Source organism: Brienomyrus brachyistius, chromosome 16 (assembly GCF_023856365.1).
Source record: "Brienomyrus brachyistius isolate T26 chromosome 16, BBRACH_0.4, whole genome shotgun sequence".
NCBI lineage: Eukaryota > Metazoa > Chordata > Actinopteri > Osteoglossiformes > Mormyridae > Brienomyrus > Brienomyrus brachyistius.
Genome location: NC_064548.1, coordinates 18,829,623 through 18,851,162, shown reverse-complemented (window position 1 = coordinate 18,851,162; position 21,540 = coordinate 18,829,623). Strand labels below are relative to the sequence as shown.

Below are 21,540 nucleotides of genomic sequence, written 5' to 3'. Positions count from 1 at the left end.
AAAAAGTATGTGGAATCAAGACATTTCTCTTCACAGTACGATTAAAACATGTTTTGATCTTATGCGCTGAATAATGTCTGTCATTACATAGACTATGAAAAAATATTGTGAATTTAAACACGTCTCATGTTTTGTTCTAGTTTCCATCATGCATAAAGGAATGTAGTTTAATGAATAAAATGAATGTTGTTGCTGTTTCAAGGTTCAAGAATTACATGCAAAGCTTTTATTTAAGTGGCAAATCTGTGATGCACTTATGCTGCTGACAGATACAATCAACGGACAAATTAATTTACAAAATTACTACAAAATATTACAGATAGTCGTTTTCAGTTGAGTGACAGAAATCTTTTATATGTAATCCTACATCTTCACCTGCAGGCGGCACGGATGCTTTAGTTACATCAGTTAAACTGAATGATGTGATATTTACAAACGTTTTCCATAAACCCATAAACATTTCATCACCTTACGACACAGGACACAAGACTGTCCATCACATGTACGCAACCGCACACCTATTTCACATTTTCATGTAATTTTTTATTTTATTTCATTTTTATTTTTGACGACCGGCGTAAGAAGTAATCGAAGAAGGGCGCTGTGGACTCGGAACCAATATGCGGCTGCCTGCGAGTCCCTGTCGGAACATTTTCGTTATAACGCTGCCGGTAAAGAGAAGCCGCGGGACTCTGAACGAGCACTGTTGATGAATGTGCGACGTTTATCTAAGAAAAAAAAATGAACTGAATAAACACAAAGAAGCTACTATGGTCCCATTTTATAACATAGCTGTAGTGTAAGTCGTTTTCAGATAGGAAGGAACTCTAAAAGCAATTAACCATGAATCTTGACAGACTGCGGAAACGCGTGCGACATTATATCGATCAGGTGAGATGGCTGGTTTAAGTTCATGGTGGAGTTGTATGAGAAAATCCCAGCACCTCTTAGGTCGCCGAAATTAGCGCCGGTGTAAAATACATAGAATTACAGACAAATGCGGGCGATAGGCCGTTCGTGGAGGATATATTAATTCCTACCGATTGATTTATTAAACCAGGCCTCTGTCAGTCATATCAGTTTGAGGAGATTGGTTGGTCGGTTGTTTTTCCATCCATTTTTCATTGCATTAATGTTGGTGTCCCGAGAACTGGCATTAGGACGGGGAATATTTTTTTTATACTTAGATGCGTGGATGATTAGTAATTAACTGAAATCGGAGAACTCAAATACCTTAGTCAAATAAGTGAAATAAACACGGTTCGATGTATTTCACTGCATCTCCCTACTACTCATGTGATTTCAGTAAACTGAATAGTAGGCTGACTTTATAAAATTCTTATCTATTACAGATGATAGTTTTCAGTCATTTGCCTGTTGTCTCTGTTTACAGCAACAGTACCAGAGCGCTCTGTTTTGGGCAGACAAAATTGCATCCCTATCACACGGTGAGCTTTCGGTTCTGCACTTTTCCGCTATGGAACGTTATGGTGGCTCAGCACGTGACAGTGTAGCTTAGCACCACCTGGTTTGAGTGTCATTTAGTGCTCAGAGTTTGCATGTTCTCCCCATAATATGCTGGATTCCTGCTAGAATTTTGGTTTCTTCCCACCACGTGCATGCACACCCTTACATCTCTTGTTCCCTACCCTGTACCCTATGGCAGTGTTTCTCAGATCAGTCCTTGGGAACCCCTAGATCAGTGGTTCTCAAACTCGGTCCTCAGGACCGACTGCCCTGCTTGTTTTCCTGCTATCCCTACCCTACGCGCAAGTCCCAGCTGTCTTTCAGCTTCTGATTGACTGAACACACCTGATCCAGGTAATCAGCAGTGTGTTGGGCAGGGATAGCTGGAGTGGGGCTTGAGGACCGAGTCTGAGAATCACTGCCCTAGATGGTCCATAATATTGCTCGCTTCCAACTCCATGGGAGAGCAAAAACGTGGACCGTATGGGGGTCCCCGAGGACTGATTTGACACACTTTGCCCTGTGCTGCCTCACTTATACTCCAGGCCCTATCTCAGCCTCATATTGGAAAATCAGTTGGAAGATTGATGAGGGACTTCTGTCCTGCTCACTTCAATCAGCTGTTTGTGTTGTGATGCAGTAAAATTAAATGTGGGACATGGAATGTTCTTTGGTGTTCCAAATGTTGATAGTGTGATATTTTCTGTGCGTTAAATGGACTGACCCATGAATACTTCGTCTGCAGAAGACCCCCAGGACATTTACTGGCTAGCACAGTGCCTTTATCTTACATCCCAGTATCACAGAGCTGCTCACGCCCTGCGCTCAAGAAAGCTAGATAAGGTAGAGCTTGTTCTTTTTTGCTGACTGTCTTTATTTTGGTTAATAGATATTTTAAAGTTGTAATTTAAAGTTCTATGCATGTGAAATGAACTTCTGAAATGTTGCATTTCTGTATTGATGTCTTTTTGCCTTTGTAACTTTTGCATTTATTTCCTTTAGCTATATGGAGCATGCCAGTATCTTGCAGCAAGATGCCATGTGAGTATTGCTAATTAAACTGCATGATGACAAACATAGGTAATCTTTTAATGGAAGCTCACATTTCACATTGATAATTACTTTTTTTAGAAGTCTCATCACCTCAGTTTTTCATGGTGAGGATTTCTCAGTTTACGGTAGTGTCTCTCGACGCTTCTGCGTTGAATGGAGAATGCATTCGAAGAATTGCCACTGAGGATTACATTTCAGCAATCATGTTTACACTAGAGCTCAACCAATATATCGTTTGGCTGGTAAAACCAGGTGGAATTGAAGTTTTCACTAGTGGAAGAACATGTCAATAAATCATTAATAATTTCTCTCTTAATGTTCTCCCATTCACTCAAAGAGTTCTGTTACTTGAGAAGCTAAGCTACCACTCAGCCTGGGGCATTAGTAAAGTTGGCCAAAGAGTTATCAGTATTCCACTGGCGTCACTGGGAGTACCTTCACTGACTTTGGGCAGTGGCTGGTGAGCTCAGCACTGGGAGCTGGGAGGAAGCAAAAACGAGGACTGTTTGTGGGTCCCCGAGGACCAGGTTGGGAAACGCTGATATACATAGTTGCTTTTCCTCTTCTAGTATGCTGCTAAGGAGTATCAGCAAGCACTCGATGTTCTGGACATGGAGGAACCTGTGAGTAAGAAGCTGCTGGACAGGAGTGTGAAGGAGGACAGTGTCGTTACAGAGTCTGTCAAAGACTGGGGCATGTCCCCTGCTTCGGTAAGTCTGATGATGGTCCTCTGAAAGCACACTGCAGAATGCACGCAAGCTGATGTGCGCAGTGTGTGATAACTGTCCTTAAAGGTATATCACTGGATACGGTGTAATCAGTATTTGGATCAATGACCAAAGAACCGCAACACATTTCAGCATGTTAATCTAATGATTTGAGTAGTTGTTTTGTGATGTAAATCTTGTGTGCTTTTAGCTAGGTGACTCTCTTAGAAATGGCAAATGCTTATTAAAAATTATACTACAGTGTACCGTAAAATGAGTACAGCAAAATACGCCTGTTATATTGAAGTTTGATTTTTTTGCTTTGGTTGACCTCTGCATTCTGAATGATTTTGCAGTTGCTGTGTGGACTGATTGTGATTTTTATTATTGCTTTTATTTATGTATTCATTTATATATTCTATAATTAATTAGGTAACTAATAACTAACAAAGTAATTGGTATTGCACAATATCAATAGCATTACGACGACAAATATGTTTATTAATAAGACTCCTATTATTGATTTGTATCAACGATTGACACTTATGAATCACTTGCATTGTCAGTTTCACTAGTAATGGGCTGAAAGGCCGATTTGTAGAACTTCGGAGTTGATTAAAGCACATTGAAGCTCTGATTGTAGCAGACATCCCACCATAGGCATATTGATTTCTGGGAGGAGAAGGGACAACCAGGAGGGGTTTTTGTGGGAGGTATAATGGAAATATTATATACTGCCATATATATGCCCTCCCCCACCCCAGCAAATTTTATTGGGGAAAAATTGCAACAGCAGTTCTTTTCAAAATACTGTATACTATGTAGGGGTGTGGTACAAACCGTGGGTTTAGGTTCATGGTTCTGTACAATTTCGGAACCTCAGGGAAAATAGAATTAGTTTTGAAATTATTAAAACTATAAACACAAAGACAACAGCTGTAAACCAAAGGCGATGCATCTGTCAATATGTCTATGACAAAACCAAGCAGGTGCGTATTTGCATATTGTAAACATAAATGTGTAAAATTAAGCAAACTAAAATGCGATATCACAATGAAATAAATTTCATCTAAATCCGCTGTTCTCTACTACCAAGTATGATTGCATATACATAGCAGTAAACACCTCTTTAGTTCATCCCGAATTTCCTGGCCAAAATCCCATGTGGACATTAACTTGCCGAGATGGGTTCCGCCTTTCTTCGGTGACACTCTTGGATGATCATCTCAGTTGAGTTAGCACATTAGATGTGTTTCCAGCAACATAGCCTGCAGACAGTCTTGGTCTTATCAGCTGCTTTCTCTATGGTGTTGGTGTATTTTATTGGAAAATCAAAAGGTTCCCAAACCGCAGACTGTGACTGGCTGTTAACAGCATCAGCCGTAACCAACTCACAGCCACAGTTAACCTAACGTTTTCCACGTTGAACATTTTGCCTGTGTCAATAAATATATTCATTCATTTCATTGTGCGTAACGAACTGAAAATGATGTGCTTAACAGAACACGGGTAATACCATTACAACCCTCAGACTGTGGTGTAATATCTGTATGGTATGATGATATAAAAATTCTGCCACTAGGCTGCGCTGGCGGTTAAATTTGCTGACCAGATGGGGTGGGGTTGTGGCAGTAAATCATCTTTCTTGCTAATTTTACCACCACTGAATAGCGGAACAAAAGATTTCCAGGGTATTGTTCATCATTCATGGGTGTTTGGAAGCTGCTGTCAATTCACTGGAAATTTGTGAAACTTCCCAAAGAGGCAGGATGTTTGTTTTTGTGCATGGATCTGAACTCTTACTTTCAAGTCAAGCCAAATCAAAGTAAATCTTTTTTTTTTTTTTCTTGGTGGGTGAGCCCCCTGTTTCCCATTGAACTTGCAAGACATACTTTAAACATTTGACTGTCTGCCTACAGTCAAGAGCATCATGGGATGGAGGAAACGGTGAATAACTAAACAAAGAAAGGAAGGAAAACAAACCACCAAACAAATAGGGAATATAAGTAAGCAAACAGCGGTGATGCTCGGAAGAGATACACAGTCACATATCAGAATTCACAGCACATCCAGTTGTTTTAGATCTCTGTGTTTCATTCATTTAATAAGATCGCTTTGCAAAAAAATCTTTACTTTGGTTTTACCTGTTTTTTTTTTGTTGATGTCACTTGACTTTTGGAATTAATCTCGTCAATATTTTTCTGAATTGAATTTAGGACCATAGTTAATGTTTCATCTCATTCTTCTCCAGATCAGCAGCTCCATCTGTTTATTGAGAGGGAAGATCTATGATGCTATGGACAACCGTCCACTGGCCACTGCCAGCTACAAAGAGGCATTAAAACTTGACGTCTACTGCTTCGAGGCTTTTGACCTCTTGACCTCTTATCACATGCTGACAGCTCAAGAAGGTGAGAAAGTGTCACTGTTCCTGGCCATGGATGGCGGTCACCCTTTGCTGATATGTGATCACCCATTCTGCTGACGTTGGGGTTTCTGGACAGAATATGTAATCAATGAAACAAATATACTTCTAAGTAATATCTTCTAGGAATTTTTAAATGTATTGTACTTTTTGACATGCAACATGCATGATCGGATATGCTTGCATAGACTAAAGAGTTTCTTTGCTAGGTGCAACTATAGAAACAGACTTTGGCTAGATTTCCACTGTACTGTTGGCTTGAGTACCCATGACAGTTAATACATAAATCTATTACTTTAAATTTATCTTAACACTCTACTTCTACTCAAATAAGCGGTTATGACCTTGTCTGAAAAACAAGCAGCCAAGATTATTGTGCCTGATTTCAGATGGTACTCTTCTGTAATGTCAGTATTAAGCTTTTTTTGTGGATTTCTGAATGTGGTGTTGGGCAGCCTTACAAACGCAAAACATTCTAACTGCATATTTATAAAGAAAAAATAAAAATTATGACTGATATCTGGTCACTTGGGCTTTCTTTTTAAAAAAAAAAAAAAAAACTGCCATTAACCTACCTACTACTCGTGGGTGGACAGTTGAAAAAGGAAAGTCCTGTGTTTTGCATTTGTGGGGCAGTGTAGTCCCCAAAACCAAAGGTTTTCTGCGTTAATCCGTACATGTATTTTAAAACAACTCCTGTAAAATGTTTTAATCTTTTGTGTGTAGTGTGATAGGACTTGTTTTTAATTTATTTTAGCATAATAAAAGAAAAAGAGGGTAAAAGGTCTTTTTGTGGATTAGATTTATATTAATACTTTATTACAGTCCATCTAACTACAATCGCACCTCTGGGACCCGGGTTCGAGTCTCTGTCAGGGTTCCATGTGTGGAATTTGCATGTTCTCCCCGTGTCATCGTGGGCTTTCCTCTGGGAGTTCCAAATTTTTTAACGTAAATAGCTGTTCCTTATTCTTACTTTGTTCGTTTAGGTGTCTTATACAATTGAATTGGCTTTAAATTAGGTTGCAATAAAGTTAATTTTCAATAGCGAAAGTAAAACCTGCTCCGATGTTGCATTGTAATGCTTACTGTAATTGCATTACCACAGAAAGTGATTTCCTGGACTCACTGCCTCTGAGTCAGCAGTGCACTGAGGAAGAGGAAGAACTGTTACGCTTTCTGTTTGAGAACAAGCTGAAAAAGGTGACTATATGATCTGAATATCAGAAGGTCTGGGAATGTTTGAAATACTTAAGTATCATTTTAATATGTTCATCTCTAGCTGTATTGGGGCAACTATACAGGATCCTTACAGCCATGAAGTAGGTAATGCCCAGTGATGCTAAGATCATACAATTCCTTTGTAAGACCCCACTTAGAATATTGTTTGCTGCATCCATGCGTTTGTACATTTATGTTCTCATGTTTAGTTTCTTTTTAAGCTTAAGACAGATGAACCGATAGACTATATTCTTATCAGTTTTGTTTGCAGACTGTCAGATGTACTCTAAAGAAAAAGATTGTTTTGATACCTTTAAAGTACATATAACTTTCACGTAGTTAATGGCTTGACATGTTTTTGTATCTTTTTTGCAGTATAACAAACCCAGTGAGATTACTGTCCCAGACACAGTGAATGGTCTCCAAGACAACCTGGATGTAGTGGTTTCTCTGGCAGAGAGACATTATTACAACTGTGACTTCAAAATGTGCTACCAGCTTACGTCCATGTAAGCACCCCGATAGTCGAGGTTGAAGAAGTTTCCTGTAACAAAAAAAATAAATGGAATGAATATTTCTTACACTTGCAGTTTTTTAGCAATTTATTGCCTACATTTTATCTTTTGTAATGTTCTAACATACAAATAGTAATTTAGTATTATGATCTGAAATCTTTCTGTTCCCTTTCTGTCTCTTTGTGGCTCAGGGTGATGGTAAAAGACCCTTTCCATGCCAACTGTCTACCCGTACACATAGGAACTCTAGTGGAGCTCAGTAAAGCCAATGGTAAGATCAGCTACCTGTACTTTGGGGATGTGAATTTGCAAGGGTTGCTGTTTGCCGCCTGTGTTGCCGAGGGTCGCCGTGCGCCGCCTGTGTTGCCGAGGGTCGCCGTGCGGCACCTGTGTTGCCGAGGGTCGCCGTGCGGCACCTGTGTTGCCGAGGGTCGCCGTGCGCCGCCTGTGTTGCCGAGAGTCGCCGTGCGCCGCCTGTGTTGCCGAGGGTCTCCGTGTGTTGCCGAGGGTCTCCGTGTGTTGCCGAGGGTCTCCGTGTGTTGCCGAGGGTCTCCGTGTGCCGCCTGTGTTGCCGAGGGTCGCCGTGTGTTGCCGAGGGTCGCCGTGCGCCGCCTGTGTTGCCGAGGGTCGCCGTGCGGCGCCTGTGTTGCCGAGGGTCGCCGTGCGGCGCCTGTGTTGCCGAGGGTCGCCGTGCGCCGCCTGTGTTGCCGAGGGTCGCCGTGCGCTGCCTGTGTTGCCGAGAGTCGCCGTGCGCCGCCTGTGTTGCCGAGGGTCTCCGTGTGTTGCCGAGGGTCTCCGTGTGCCGCCTGTGTTGCCGAGGGTCGCCGTGTGTTGCCGAGGGTCGCCGTGCGCCGCCTGTGTTGCCGAGGGTCGCTGTGTGAAGGGCAGACAGAATTTGTAAACAGTGGTTTTGTTCTTACCCCTACAGAGCTGTTTTACCTCTCTCACAAACTGGTGGATTTGTACCCTAACAGCCCTGTAAGTAGATCTCTCCTCCGTTTTCCCCATCAGCCACAATCGAGGCCTTTGCTTGGGCAGGCTGTGAAATGCGTACTGTGCATATAACCGCAGAGCAGTCTCACCCTCCATTTCTATGTTTCCTGCTAATTGTCACATTGTGTTATAAAAGGTGTTATCAAAAGTTCCCCATTTACAAGTTTACATGTCATACCTCAGGTTTCCTGGTTTGCTGTTGGATGTTACTACCTAATGGTCGGTCACAAAAATGAGCACGCGCGGAGGTACCTTAGGTAAGGGTATTCCCAGGGACATAAGCTACCTTAATCCATCCATCTTCTAGCCTGTCGTATGGTCACACGCATGTACACTTATACACCACGGCCAATTTATAAAACTGCATGACTTTGATGTACAGCTCCTGCAACATGGGCTGAAGATAGAAACTCCACACACAGAGCATTCATTGTTGTTCTTCTTTCATCCTCATTGCAAAGATTTTACTGACCAATATCACCACAAAAAATAAAGCTGAAGTGAAAACAATACCATTCCATAGCAATGGGTAGTAGTGTACTGCAGTGGGAGGTTTTTAGGAAGCAGAAATATATGGTTTTCCCTTCAGCAAAGCAACCACCCTGGAGAGGAAGTACGGCCCAGCCTGGATTGCGTACGGACACTCGTTTGCCGTGGAGAGCGAGCATGATCAGGCTATGGCAGCCTATTTCACTGCGGCCCAGCTCATGAAGGGGTAGGTTTCTCAGAACGTTTACAATCCTGAGCATCCTTTGAAAAATAATATATCAGTGATACAGCACTGTAATTGGAATTCGATGTCCAGCTGACAGGTGACGCAGCGTAACACAGGCTATGGCCCCCTTGTCAGCACGCGATATGCAGTGACCTTTGACCCCGACCACAGGTGCCACCTGCCCATGCTGTACATTGGCCTGGAGTACGGGCTGACCAACAACTCCAAGCTGGCCGAGCGCTTCTTCAGCCAAGCCCTCAGCATCGCACCCGAGGATCCGTTCGTCATACACGAGGTGGCTGTGGTAGCCTTCCAGAACGGCGAGTGAGTCTCATTGCAAATAAAGCCGTTTGATGATTGCGGCCGTAATTTGGTGTGCTTCTCTAATATACAGATTTGCTTTTTCCACTCATTTCAGCTGGAAGGCAGCAGAAAAGCTGTTTTTGGATGCGATGGAGAAGATTAAGACCATTGGAAGTGAGGTAAGCATCCTTGTGAAACTATGGACCTGCCCCCCCCCCCCCCCAAAAAAAACAACAAAACACTGATTTCTGCATTCATTATTCTGTAAGATGATGTCAGTTTTTTAAACAGGTTACTGTGGATAAATGGGAGCCTTTGCTCAACAACCTGGGACATGTTTGTCGGAAGCTGAAGTAAGTACTGGGCTGTGCAGCTTTCTAAGCAAGTACACTGCACTGGGCTGTGCAGCTTTCTAAGCAAGTACACTGCACTGGGCTGTGCAGCTTTCTAAGCAAGTATACTGCACTGGGCTGTGCAGCTTTCTAAGCAAGTACACTGCACTGGGCTGTGCAGCTTTCTAGGATCGGTGTCTGATTCTGTACACGCAACAGCTGCCTTTTCTTGCACTTGCATCTGTAACACTCAGCTGTTTAACATGCTATAGAAAATATAATGATTACAACCTCTTACATATACCCTTGCTGCAGTGTTTGAGGGGTACACTCACTGTCGTTTCCAGTATAGGTAACATGAGTGTACTGACGGATGGTTTCTCCGTGCAGGAAGTATGAGCAGGCCCTGGAGTACCACCGTCAGGCCCTTGTTCTCATCCCCCAGAATGCTTCTACCTACGCCGCCATTGGCTACGTTCACAGCCTTATGGGAGATTTTGAGAGTGCTATCGACTACTTCCACACGGTAGACCTGCTTAAACACTTAGCAACTATTCCCTTCCCTGGAGTATATGTTTATCTATGGAAGTGTCTATATATTGATTTACGTGTATTTTTCCCTAAATTTCTTTGACAGGCGCTTGGCCTTAAAAGAGATGATACGTTTTCTGTGACGATGTTAGGACACTGCATTGAAATGTATATCGGTGACACCGAGGCCTATATTGGTGAGTTGCAGTGGCATCGCCTGCCCGCTGGGGCCTTTGGGGAAGGATCGTACCGAGTGAGAACACTGCGCTGTTTGTTTTAGGCACTGACATCAAGGACAAGCTGAGGAGCACCCTGGGCGCACCAGCGCTGATGAAGCTGCTCGACACCTCTGGGGATGCCAGTGAGTTCCAGCCCCTGAACGAAAGTTTTATGAGAACCCTTGAGTCGTCCTCCCCCAAACCCGAGAAGCCGTCGGAGGCCAGCCTCCGGCGCACAGCCACACTGGAGTTCGACATGTACGAGAGCGACATGATGCTGGAGACCTCTATGTCTGATACCAGCACATGATGCTCCAGGACCAGAGCCCAGATCTAGGCTGTCAGCGTGTGGCTCTTTGGACTGTGGGAACTTCAAACTCAGACCTTCCCTATTCCTCCCATCAGAAGCAATGTCTGTATTAGTTTTACCTGTGGATTTTTACTTTGAAATAAATGAACTGAATGCAAGTGAGGCTTCGCAACTCTAATAATCCCAACAATAAACAGTATGTTCATAGTCGCTTTTGTGATATCTACAGTATCATTGGGAGATTTTTTTTCACCAGAAAGTTGTGGCCGACTTCCTGTATCTAGAGCCAAATATGCACATGTTCACTTTTGCAGTAACGGGAGTATTAAAGGTTGTCTTGAGTCAGGTATGTTTGAGGAGCATAAATGTGCTGGTTCACGTTAATCACCAGCAGGGGGAGCGTGCTGTTGAAATTCTAGTAAACGAACCGTATGGTGCTGATCTCAAACCGCATCTATTAAGCTCCACTGTAACACCCATTGTATCAGCTGGTGTTTTTCTGAAATTTTTATCATACTCATGTCATTGCTAAACAGTTTTACAGAAATGGTTGCCTGCAATTTTCTCTTTTCACCTTGCCAGTGTCCAGGGCCCTGGTAGAATCTGGGGACTCAGATTCAAACTGACTTATGCAGGCACCTTGACAGCAAGGTTTTTGCAGTACAGATGAAAAGCGATTATAGCAAGTCCTCTAAAAGTACCCTAATTTCAGATACAGGTTTTTACAATGTCAGTGAAGTTTTATCCCTGATGAGTCTTAATGGCTGCACTTGTGCTGTGTTAATAACTACACTTATTAAACCATTATTACTCTCTTTGCAAGTGAAATGGAAATTCTGCTTCTGTAATATATTACTGAAATGCCCTTTCAGTAATCTTTATAGAAATTTCTTGAATAATACTTAATATAGCTTTCCATGACTTCCACTGATGGTCAAACTTACAAACTATGCAGCAAGAAGGAATGTGATGTAGAATATATAAACATTTTTGTTCACTCGTCTACGTACCCCTGTTACCAGAAGTACATAGTTTTTGGTACAAGCTAAGGTATAATGTTTACATTATTTTCTTTGCAGGTTAATAATATTTTTATTATTTTATAGTGTTCTGATGTAGCAGCACTCACAGTCATCCAGTGAACCTGATCTAATACAAATTCTAAGATTTAACTATGCGTTAACATTTATTTTAATATTTTTTTTTAAATTTCAAGTGAGAACATTTAAACTGGTGCTGCATGGAGGTGCAGTGTTTAGCCCCAGTGTGTCTGTGTGTTCTCCCAAAGTCCAAAAACAGCAGGTGAAGTGGTCCCTCACAATTGTACCTAGTATGTGTGACAGTGTGCCATCTGATCACAGGCCATTCCATCCAGTGCATCCCTTGCGTCCCGTCTTGAGCTTCCTGTAATAAGCTCTCCACAAATCGTACTGGATGAGAATTAATAAATTGAATTTAATTTTTAATGTATATATGTAAAACTGTTGGCAAGCTCAGTGGGTACCACGATTGTTCAAATCCTCCTTCTGGTCTGTCTATGTAGTTTGCAGTTTTCCCTTGTGTTGTGGGGGTATCAATCTGAAGGGTGCTCCACAAAGCAGGATTTCTTGCTTAGCCGGATAACATGTTGGATATAAGGTGGTCTGGGCTAAATGGACTTTATCTTCATTCACTTATATTTAGTCCAGATTACCTTAAATTTGACAGGTTATTCTGCTTAGCAAGAAATTGTGCTTTGTGAAACGGCCCCCTGGAATCCAGAGATAGGCTTACTGGCATCTTTAAATCACTCATTCTGTGTATAAATATATTTGTGCCCTGTGATGAGGAAAGTAAACATAATTAAACCTTAAATATAACTGGCCATCTACTAAAAAACCTGCTCCTGCTACATAACAACTATAACTGAGCATTTTGAAATGATGTTTAACATACACGAACATACTTTGTTTGACAAGGTAACGCGAACTAATTTAAAGAACGCATCAATGAAAGTCTCACAAGAAAGATACTGGTATCAAAATAAGAGCCGACCCATGGAGATCTCCTTCCGGTCACATGGTATCAGCCCTGCATATGATTGGCGGACGTACCCTATGCGTAATCAGTGCCATAGCAGCTTTTTATGTTAAGGGGTGACGTCTCTGTCAATCCCGGATTTCATATGCTGTTACGATTTTAATAATAATAATACCTATAATAATAACAATAATAATAATAAACTTATGGACACATTCTTAAAAGTGCTGGAATGCCAGTCAAGTTAGATGAAAGGGTGGGTAATGACGACCTCTCTATCAAGAGTTAGATTGAGTTACATTAGATTCTCTTACGGATTCTACCAGCATATTGCTGTTAATCACTGTAGTCGATTCGTTATAATCACACGCAAAACAATCCTATGAGAAAATATGCCAGTGACTACCAACTACCGAGCGTCAGACTGATATCAGCCCTACATGCCCACAAAACGTGCGTCAAAACGTGTCTCATTCCGTTCGCTACAGACGCCAATTTGGTTTAATGGTTTTTAATAACAGATTAAAATTATTTTTAGTTGCGGGAGAGCCTGCAGGTTTGATTTGCCGGTAAAACAATACCGCTGAACACCAACCGCTTGAATGCTGAGATGGTTTTGCGGTGATGTTACTTCATATCCACAGCCAAAGGAACATATGAAGCTGAGCGAACAGTGAGTATTAAATATTACCGCCGCCTTTCCAGAATATAACGGTATGAATACGTTTCAGTCAAATGCCAAATTACTTGCAGGACAGTAGCGGACTTGCTCTAACCCAAAATAATAATTTAAGTCCTAAATTACATGATCTAGAGATCATGTGAAAAGATAGTAAAAACACATTTAATGTGTTTCAATTCAACCACGTTCCTAATAACCGAATATCATATCACCCTCTGAAAGGATCAGTAAGATGGATCCTCGATGACTGATCACTTAGTTTTTCCTAATAGGAAATGAGATAAGGAATTACCTAATCACAGGCATCCGAGGTGTATAGATTTATCAAGGAATATCGTGGCAGGAGAGAAGACTATTTGTTAGCCATAGACTTTCAACAACATAGACTTTCAACTTTACAGATGAAAAGTCAAGGGGAGCTAATGAATTTCAAGAAAATAGTCAACAGTTGTGTGGTGGGACATCGTCTCCAGTGTGCCTTCTGCAGTTTCCAGTGCAAAAGCAATGTAACATATCAGATTCATATTGGCACCTACCACCCAGTGCACTGCGAGGACATTGACCTTGGACGTCTTGGTAAGATAATCTTCTACCAGAGAAGCGGAAGGCTTTTCCACTGTCAGACGTGCTTTTTCACAGGGAAGACATTTGCTTGTGTGTACGACCATGTCATCTCCAGACACTGCTTTGCACGTGAGGCCAAGCAGAGCGAGAACGGGGACCCAAAAGTCTACCTCAGTGACAGCAATGACAGCAAGGAGCACAGCGAAGAAAACAACCTGGACGCCTGTCACAGTGAGCCGCTGGACTCAAAGATTGCCGAGCATGAGTATGGAGGAGATCCCTCAAAGTTCGCAGCTCTGAACAGCCTCAAGATTGAGGAGGAAGAGTGTGATGATGAGTATTCTCGCTGCTCTGGCTCCCCTAGCCATGCCTTAAAGAGAAAGAGGGGGGCTGGAAGTGATGAGGAGCCTGCCACAGATGACGATTTCCCAGACTATTCCCTAAGCAAGGAGGAGCATGATGGAGCAAGACTGGAGACGAGAGCAGATGAAGCAGAACTGTCCAAGTACTTCCGTCGCAATGGTGGACGCTACTATTGCAACATCTGCAACTGGCGTGTCAGGATGAAAGGCTTCATGCTTCATCACGTCAGCAAGAAACACGACATCCCCAAACCTTACGTCTGCAAGGAGTGCAACAAGTCTTTTCTCCTGGAAAGCATCCTCAACAGCCACATGAGCATGTTCCACAAGCAGGGCATCTATCAGTGTCCCTACTGTTCTTTCAAATCCAATTTCTTACGTGGCATCCGCAGACACCTGAACCACTGCAGCTCGTCCCGGGGAGAGGGTGAGGTATCAGACAGCGACGAGCACTTGGATGATCAGGATTAGTCTCATACCTGGCCACTCTTCATTCAGACTGCAATGTGCACTTTCAAGAGGCTCAGGTTGGTTACAGTAGCAGATAGCACTTTTCCTGGAATGGTGAAGTGCTACAGAAAACATTGGCCACTGAAAGAGAGAAGTCCAAATATTATTATTGATTTCTGTGATTTTCATCAGCAAAGTCCTGAATAAGCTACAAGTGTCTCATCACATCAATAATCTATATTTGGATAGTTTTTATGAACTGGAAAAAAACATATCGTCATGAATAGTATTGTTACTACATGTTGAAACTGTGATTCAGAAATGTATATTTTCTTATGACACAGACAGTATAAATTTTCTTTGTTAAATGTGCAAATTGTTTGTTTATTTTTTGTTGTTGTTTTGTTCATACAATTAGCACAAAAGTGTTTTGTGTAGACTAAACTGTGGATCTGTGGATTCAATTCTGCGACCCAAAATGCATGATCACATCTGACAAAATGTATGGATTCTTATCTCACTCAGACTTACCACCAGCCAGTCTTTATGCATTTAGAGCCCATTTTGCAGAAACATACATACTTTTTTCAAAACTGTTCAAAATATATGCTAAACTGGAATTTTCTAGAGTGACATATTGAAATATATTCTACGGGGACTGAAATATATTGGAAACATAAACAAAATATATGCGATAAAATGAAGGTAAAATGAGACCGAACACAGCTGATTCCCATTTCATCTCAACTAAAGCGCAGGAGTAGATGTTAGAGGCAAGATTGGGGCCAGCAGCACAATGGGTGTGGTATTTTCCAGTGATGATTTGAAGTTGCATGGACCACACTCGTACGACTGAGCTTCTAGATGATCTATAAGGAGGATTAATTCCAGCAGAGGGTAATGGGTCAGTGAGATCAAATATGCCAGTTGTTGTATGCCAGTGGCATTTCGCCACTCAGAACATCCCAGAATGCCACCCGACTCCCCCTTCCTAAGAATAAAACTGAGGATTTCCAAGGGGCTGGGTCTGGCTCAGTGGGCTAAGCCTCCATGCCTGTGATGAGAAGGTGCTTGGTTGAAGTCCAGCCTCGACGCATCTGTGGGTCCTTCAGCAAGGCCCTTAACCCCCAGCTCCCTGGGCGTTGCTATTGGTGGCTGCTCTCCGCGGCCAGCTTGCTCTCACCTACGGAGAGCAAGTTGAGGGAGGTGTAAAGACAATTTCCCCATGAGGATCAATAAAATGTATCTATTATTACTACTTTTTCTCCATGGAGGTAGAAGGTACATCCACAATCTATATGACCAAATGTCCTCTATTGAATGGCATAAATATCAGATACTTTCACAGAGAAAACATTAGACTCGATGAACAGTCTTTATTGTCAATATGCCCATGTACCAGTACAAAGCGCATTAAAATGCTGTTTCCCTTGGGTCCCCTTTGGTGCTACAGTTAAATACAAATACAATAACGGTGCGATATGGATACGAATGTGGTCAAATCCAGAACAGAGGGTGGACTAGCACTGTCATGTATGTAAATGCATATAGAAATGACTGTAATATATGCAGAAACAAAAATAAAGGTGTGGATCGTTGAAGCATAATTGCGGAATTTTTGCTTCATTGTCGACATTCCATGGTGTGAAAATGTGTTATTCTGCAATGCAGTGGTCTCCAACCTTAATTACAGTGAAAGCTACTTTTACAAAAAAAATAATTTCACGATTCATGACGAGGGTAGCTCACAAAATTATAGTGTAATGTGCACCCAGAATCAACCTTGTTAATCACAATGCTTAAGAGTGCTGTGGCATTCAAATTATGATTTGTGTCAAAGAGCTTAATGCAGGCCTACAGAAATTTGACAAATAGTTGTAACTTATAAAGTGACCACTGTATGTGTTTGTGTGTGTGTGTGTACGTATATATGTATATCGATATATCCTTCAAACCATTCAGTAATTCCTCGAGCAGTCATTCATAATTTATTCAAGGAAAAACATGGAACAAAATAGTATGTCTGACAAATAAAAGGTCTATGCTTTGATGGAAAAATGTACTTTTTAATTTGTCTTTTCTGGTGTATAAACAAAGTGGCAGTGCTTTTCTGTTGCAGAATTCAGGAAGGTGTGCAATGTTTACAAAACTCAGGGGTAGAAAAGTTAATTGTAGTTGAATAACAGTGCAGATTTTTTTTTTAAATTTGCCTACCTGTTACTCATTGGTGAATAGAATAGAATATCTTTACTGTCATTGTACATGTACTCTGTCTGCTTCCCACCAAAGTTGTAAAAGATAAAGCTATGAAAAGTATTGCCTTGAAAATACAAGTGTTAGTAACGACACAATATGCTCTCATTAACCATATAAAAGTCTTCATCCAGATGTTTGTAAAAGGTCAGAATTTTGTCACTTTGCCCGTTCGTTTTTCATGACTTGAATGTGGTTTCCTGAGTGTGCTGCATGCACTTCCGTCATGAAAGTGATAAAACACTAATCAATGTAGCCAGCTAATCTCCGCTAAGCTACCTAGGACGTTTCTTTTCCATAGAAGCACAAGTTCATGTGGTTTCATATAACTACAGTCATAGCAATGAAATACACTAGTATTAATGAAGAATGGACATGTGAACAGTAGTTTTATCTGGTGAATTTGTTATTTAAAGGCATCTGAATTATGCTGGTATGCCACTGGAACCTGGTGTCCGAGGACACATTTCTTTAGGTCAGTGACGTAAGACTTTCACTGTGTAGAATGTTTTTTGATGTCTGTTCACTGCACACTTTCAGACTGTATCAAGGGAAATCTTGATGCAGTTCCGTTTGTGTTTCCTAAGGACCTATCAGCTTGAGGCAAGCACTCATTGTGTGAGAGAACTGTGTGTTTTACTGTAGACGTCCCTGAGCAGAAATCGTCAATACACCGTTTTTTTGGGTCTCTCATTCATCTTTAAATTATTTTTCATTTTTCTTTTGATCTTGCTGTTCATTTGAAGATATTTTCATATCCTCTGCAACGTGAAGGTATCTGCATAGCTGCAGTGGAAAAGGTGAGTGTCCAGTTACTTCTTGCCTTAATGTCTGTCTCATGCTCATGAAGATTTTCATAAAGCTTTAGCAACTTTACATGAAACTTATACGTTTGATCCATGGCATTATATTGTGGTGTATTTGCAACTGAATATATATATATATATATATATATATATATATATATATATATATATATATACACACACACATATTCTGTATATTAGAAATTATAAATATTAATACAATATGTAAAATTATGTTTATTCTTTGCTAAACTGCAAAGTTCAATTCAGCACAGTTACAAAATGGCCATGGGAATTTCCTGAAAGAATTGTATTTTATTCTCTTGACTTCCTCAAACTAAGAATTTTGTACTGATGTTTAACCTGCACAGTTAGTCAGCAAAGTTCTTCTATTTTTCAGTAACTGTGAGGATTCACGTGCAGATGGATTTATTTAATAACAGCTCTTCTGACAGCCCAGTTCAGAATATTAGCACCAGCATTTTAGAGATGGTGACCAGTACCATGCTAACGCGGTGGGTGCCGGTTGTCTACCTGTTGGTCTTCATCGTTAGCACACCTTGCAACATTGTCTCGCTGTGGTTACTCTATCTCCAAACCAAAAGCAGGAACCCAACCATCATTTTTGCAATCAATCTATCTTTAACCGACCTCATCTACAGTGCCTTCCTGCCCTTTCAGATGGTTTACCACTTCCAGGGCAATGACTGGCCATTTGGAAGGATTATGTGTAGCATCTCCACCATTGTCTTCTACTGCAACATGAATGGCTCCATCCTGACCACCTGTGCCATTAGCCTGGAGCGCTACTTCGCCATTGTGCACCCGCTGCGCTCCAGGCACTACAGGACAACCAGGAACGCCCTTCTGGTTTGTCTGCTCATCTGGACCTTAGTGCTATCAGTCCAGGTGCCTGTGCTTCACAATGACATCACCTTCCGAGTCCACCAGCTCAATATCACCACGTGCTTTGACATTCTGCCAAAAGACCTGTTCAGTCACATGACTCTGGCAATCCTCTACTTTGGAGCCTTGCTTTTTTTCTTCTTCATGGTCCCTCTCCTGGTATTGGTCGGCTCCTATGCCTCCATCCTGAAGACGCTTTGCAGCTCACGGCACAGAGACATGTGGCAGTCACTGAACCAAACCATTGGTCTCATTGTGGTTGTGATGCTCTGCTTTGTTTTCTGTTACCTGCCAAACATCCTGCTTCAGACTTTACACCTAATCTACATTGCTTATGGGAGGAGTTTGTATGTTTATTACAAACTTTCCCTGGGCCTCAATAGTTTAAGTTGCTGCATTGACCCATTTATCTATTACTTTGCTTCAAGGGAGTTTCGGCAGAAACTTCATCGGAAACTCCTCTGTTGGTCACACGATGAAGCAACAACTGAAGCAAGAATCGATTTGACAGAGCTGAGGAATACAACTGGGGAAACATCAGATAGACACAGGATGCTGTAAAGCATTGAATATCATATACCTGTGATATAGTGTGACCATGGGGGCGGCATGGTGGTGAAGTCGTTAGCACTGTTGCCTCACACCTCTGGGTCTCAGGTTCGAGTCTCTGCCTGGGTTACATGTATGTGGAGTTTGCATGTTCTCCCCATGTCGTTGTGAGGTTTCCTCCGGGTACTCCAGTTTCCCCCACAGTTCAATAACATGCGGCGGCTGATTGGACAGGCTAAAATTGTCCATAGGTGTGCATGTGTGAGTGACTGGTGTGTGAGTGTGCCCTGCGATGGGCTGGCCCCCCATCCTGGGTTGTTCCCTGCCTTGTGCCCATTGCTTCCGGGATAGGCTCTGGACCCCCCGCGACCCAGTAGGATAAACGGTTTGGAAAATGGATGGATAGTGTGACCAGATAATCCATGCCAGGAAAGACACTTTGAGCTAGAACAGGACTTAGGATCTTCAGTAAACAACCATGTTAATTAAAAGGACCCAGATTTCACTTTAGCACTGAGTTCTTGTTCCGTGCTGATTGGTCAGTCTCCATTAATCATGTATGTGTCACTAATGTTAACGTGAAACAGCTGGATGAGCCTTTCAATTGAAGAAACAAACCAGTCAAGTACAAAAACAACTGAACTGCTTAGCCGAGCACAGAAGCCTTTTAGTTTTAAGGTAGTTTGTAAAACCTGAAGTAGCTCAAAGTGTCCAGGATGACATGGGTTATCTGGTCGTCCTACTGCAATGAAGCTGCAGCTGTGTAGATGAATACTGCGCATCGAGATCAGTGGCAAAGATAACAAGCTGTAAGACAGACCTTTTGTCGAGAAAAAGAAGAGAGGCAGCTTTCATAAGTCTGTTCCTCCATGTGAAAAGCAGAAGCTGTGACATAAGGCATCTTACTAAAGATAAAGGACTGTTTTGTAATATTAAATCTGTTAGTATGGAAGCTTCCAACAAAACAGGTAAAATTCCAAAAAAATCTTCAAATGAAATCAATTCTACAAAGCAATTCCAGATAATTATTAAATAGTATGACCTCAAAAAATATCATATGTTAATGATAGTGCAAGTATTGTACAGGTACATGTATTGCCGGATACCTGGTGTTATACAGTCATTATGTGTGCATCTATTTTTAGTTGTATGTGACTAAACACTTCAAACGACTCTCAGTGTCCAGTATCTATCAGTATTAAGCATAAGCCCTCTTTCTATGAAATGGAAATAAGTGCACGGATTTTGGTCAGAGGCATCACAGACCTCTGATTAACATAAAATAGGGATGCAGACAGTTCACTTAATACACGTTACACTGTGGGTAAATATTATCTGTTGGCCATTAGGCTTTCATATCTGTGGTGCTTGTTCCATTCTGCCAAATGGCAGCTTTTTTTGCAGAAGATAACGTACCTGTTTCCTGGAACATCAGCGGCCCCCACATGAACATCGTTGTGAGAGAAGGGGAGGTGCTGGCTGTAATGGCTCATCTCAGTCTGCCCTGTGGCCAGCGGCGATGCATGTTACTGTGGCCGTGGGGGGGGGGGATTCCCCTTCTCTCACTGTTTCTCATCCCCCTCCCCCCTCTCAAATCATATTTCCTTATTTACTTTGTTACCGTATCCCAATCTCAGCATAACACTGTCTGCATGTGCTTTCGGTGTATGTGACACTGAACATACATTTGTTAAACTTCCCTCATCTCATTTGTGCAATTATCAACATTGGTGCTAAGAGGCTTTTGGTAAATATCTGTCGCTTACATATCAACTAGAAACAATTTGAAGATAGGATATGCACTATTCAGTTTGCATAATGCCTACAGCAAAGGTCAGACAATGGATTCCTGCACTGATGTCACAAATCTGTTTGTAAAGTTTGTACTGCTTTTGGTCTCTGCTGTATGTGGAGAGTTATTGGGACTTGGACGTAGAAATGTGATGCTTTTCCTTTCAGTGCCACTTCAATGTGACTTCCTCCTCCGAGCCTTTCTCTCTTAAATGTGATTTGAAGCGGTAAGTACACCATTATTTTTTTTCCGCACACAAAAACACGAATGCTTTCAGCATTCTTCCTTTAATGACAAATTTTAGTATTACTAATATTCCAAAAAAACATGAAAAACTATTCGATTAATGCTGATGGAAAAGTGATTT

General features: G+C 41.7%; 3 protein-coding genes across 5 annotated transcripts; all 3 read left to right on the top strand.

Annotated features, from left to right (window-relative positions):
- The first annotated feature begins 644 nt into the window (after window positions 1-644).
- On the top strand, window positions 645-11,618 carry cdc16 (cell division cycle 16 homolog (S. cerevisiae)). The gene is made up of 18 exons (XM_048978360.1): window positions 645-891; window positions 1,394-1,448; window positions 2,213-2,310; window positions 2,470-2,508; window positions 3,090-3,230; window positions 5,479-5,638; window positions 6,761-6,855; window positions 7,249-7,382; window positions 7,580-7,659; window positions 8,317-8,366; window positions 8,565-8,638; window positions 8,971-9,096; window positions 9,268-9,420; window positions 9,515-9,578; window positions 9,691-9,752; window positions 10,122-10,257; window positions 10,369-10,459; window positions 10,543-11,618. The coding sequence occupies exons 1-18, from the start codon at window positions 844-846 to the stop codon at window positions 10,788-10,790; spliced, it is 1,854 nt and encodes a 617-aa protein (XP_048834317.1). The 5' UTR covers window positions 645-843; the 3' UTR covers window positions 10,791-11,618.
- Window positions 11,619-12,909: 1,291 nt separating this feature from the next.
- On the top strand, window positions 12,910-16,448 carry LOC125709690 (chromosome alignment-maintaining phosphoprotein 1-like). Its single transcript, XM_048978368.1, has 3 exons — window positions 12,910-13,262; window positions 13,348-13,482; window positions 13,893-16,448. Exon 3 carries the CDS (start codon window positions 13,893-13,895, stop codon window positions 14,886-14,888), a length of 996 nt encoding a protein of 331 aa, XP_048834325.1. The 5' UTR covers window positions 12,910-13,262; window positions 13,348-13,482; the 3' UTR covers window positions 14,889-16,448.
- Window positions 16,449-17,368: 920 nt separating this feature from the next.
- On the top strand, window positions 17,369-19,394 carry LOC125709689 (P2Y purinoceptor 8-like). Of its 3 annotated transcripts, XM_048978365.1 has the most exons (3): window positions 17,370-17,595; window positions 17,708-17,920; window positions 18,327-19,394. In XM_048978365.1, the coding sequence occupies exon 3, from the start codon at window positions 18,350-18,352 to the stop codon at window positions 19,391-19,393; it is 1,044 nt and encodes a 347-aa protein (XP_048834322.1). In that variant the 5' UTR covers window positions 17,370-17,595; window positions 17,708-17,920; window positions 18,327-18,349; the 3' UTR covers window position 19,394. The 3 variants fall into 3 exon arrangements, with proteins under 3 accessions (XP_048834324.1, XP_048834322.1, XP_048834323.1); XM_048978367.1 differs by having other exon boundaries at window positions 17,369-17,920; window positions 18,608-19,394; XM_048978366.1 differs by having other exon boundaries at window positions 17,370-17,920.
- Window positions 19,395-21,540: the final 2,146 nt, after the last annotated feature.

Bases quoted from the DNA above. Each gene is read 5' to 3' on its own strand.
- cdc16 (XM_048978360.1), top strand. From the start codon at position 844: ATGAATCTTGACAGACTGCGGAAACGCGTGCGACATTATATCGATCAG. The intron at 2,311-2,469 runs GTAGAGCTTGTT...TATTTCCTTTAG, and splicing joins GCTCAAGAAAGCTAGATAAG to CTATATGGAGCATGCCAGTA. The intron at 10,460-10,542 runs GTGAGTTGCAGT...TGTTTGTTTTAG, and splicing joins TGACACCGAGGCCTATATTG to GCACTGACATCAAGGACAAG.
- LOC125709690 (XM_048978368.1), top strand. From the start codon at position 13,893: ATGAAAAGTCAAGGGGAGCTAATGAATTTCAAGAAAATAGTCAACAGT.
- LOC125709689 (XM_048978365.1), top strand. From the start codon at position 18,350: ATGGATTTATTTAATAACAGCTCTTCTGACAGCCCAGTTCAGAATATT.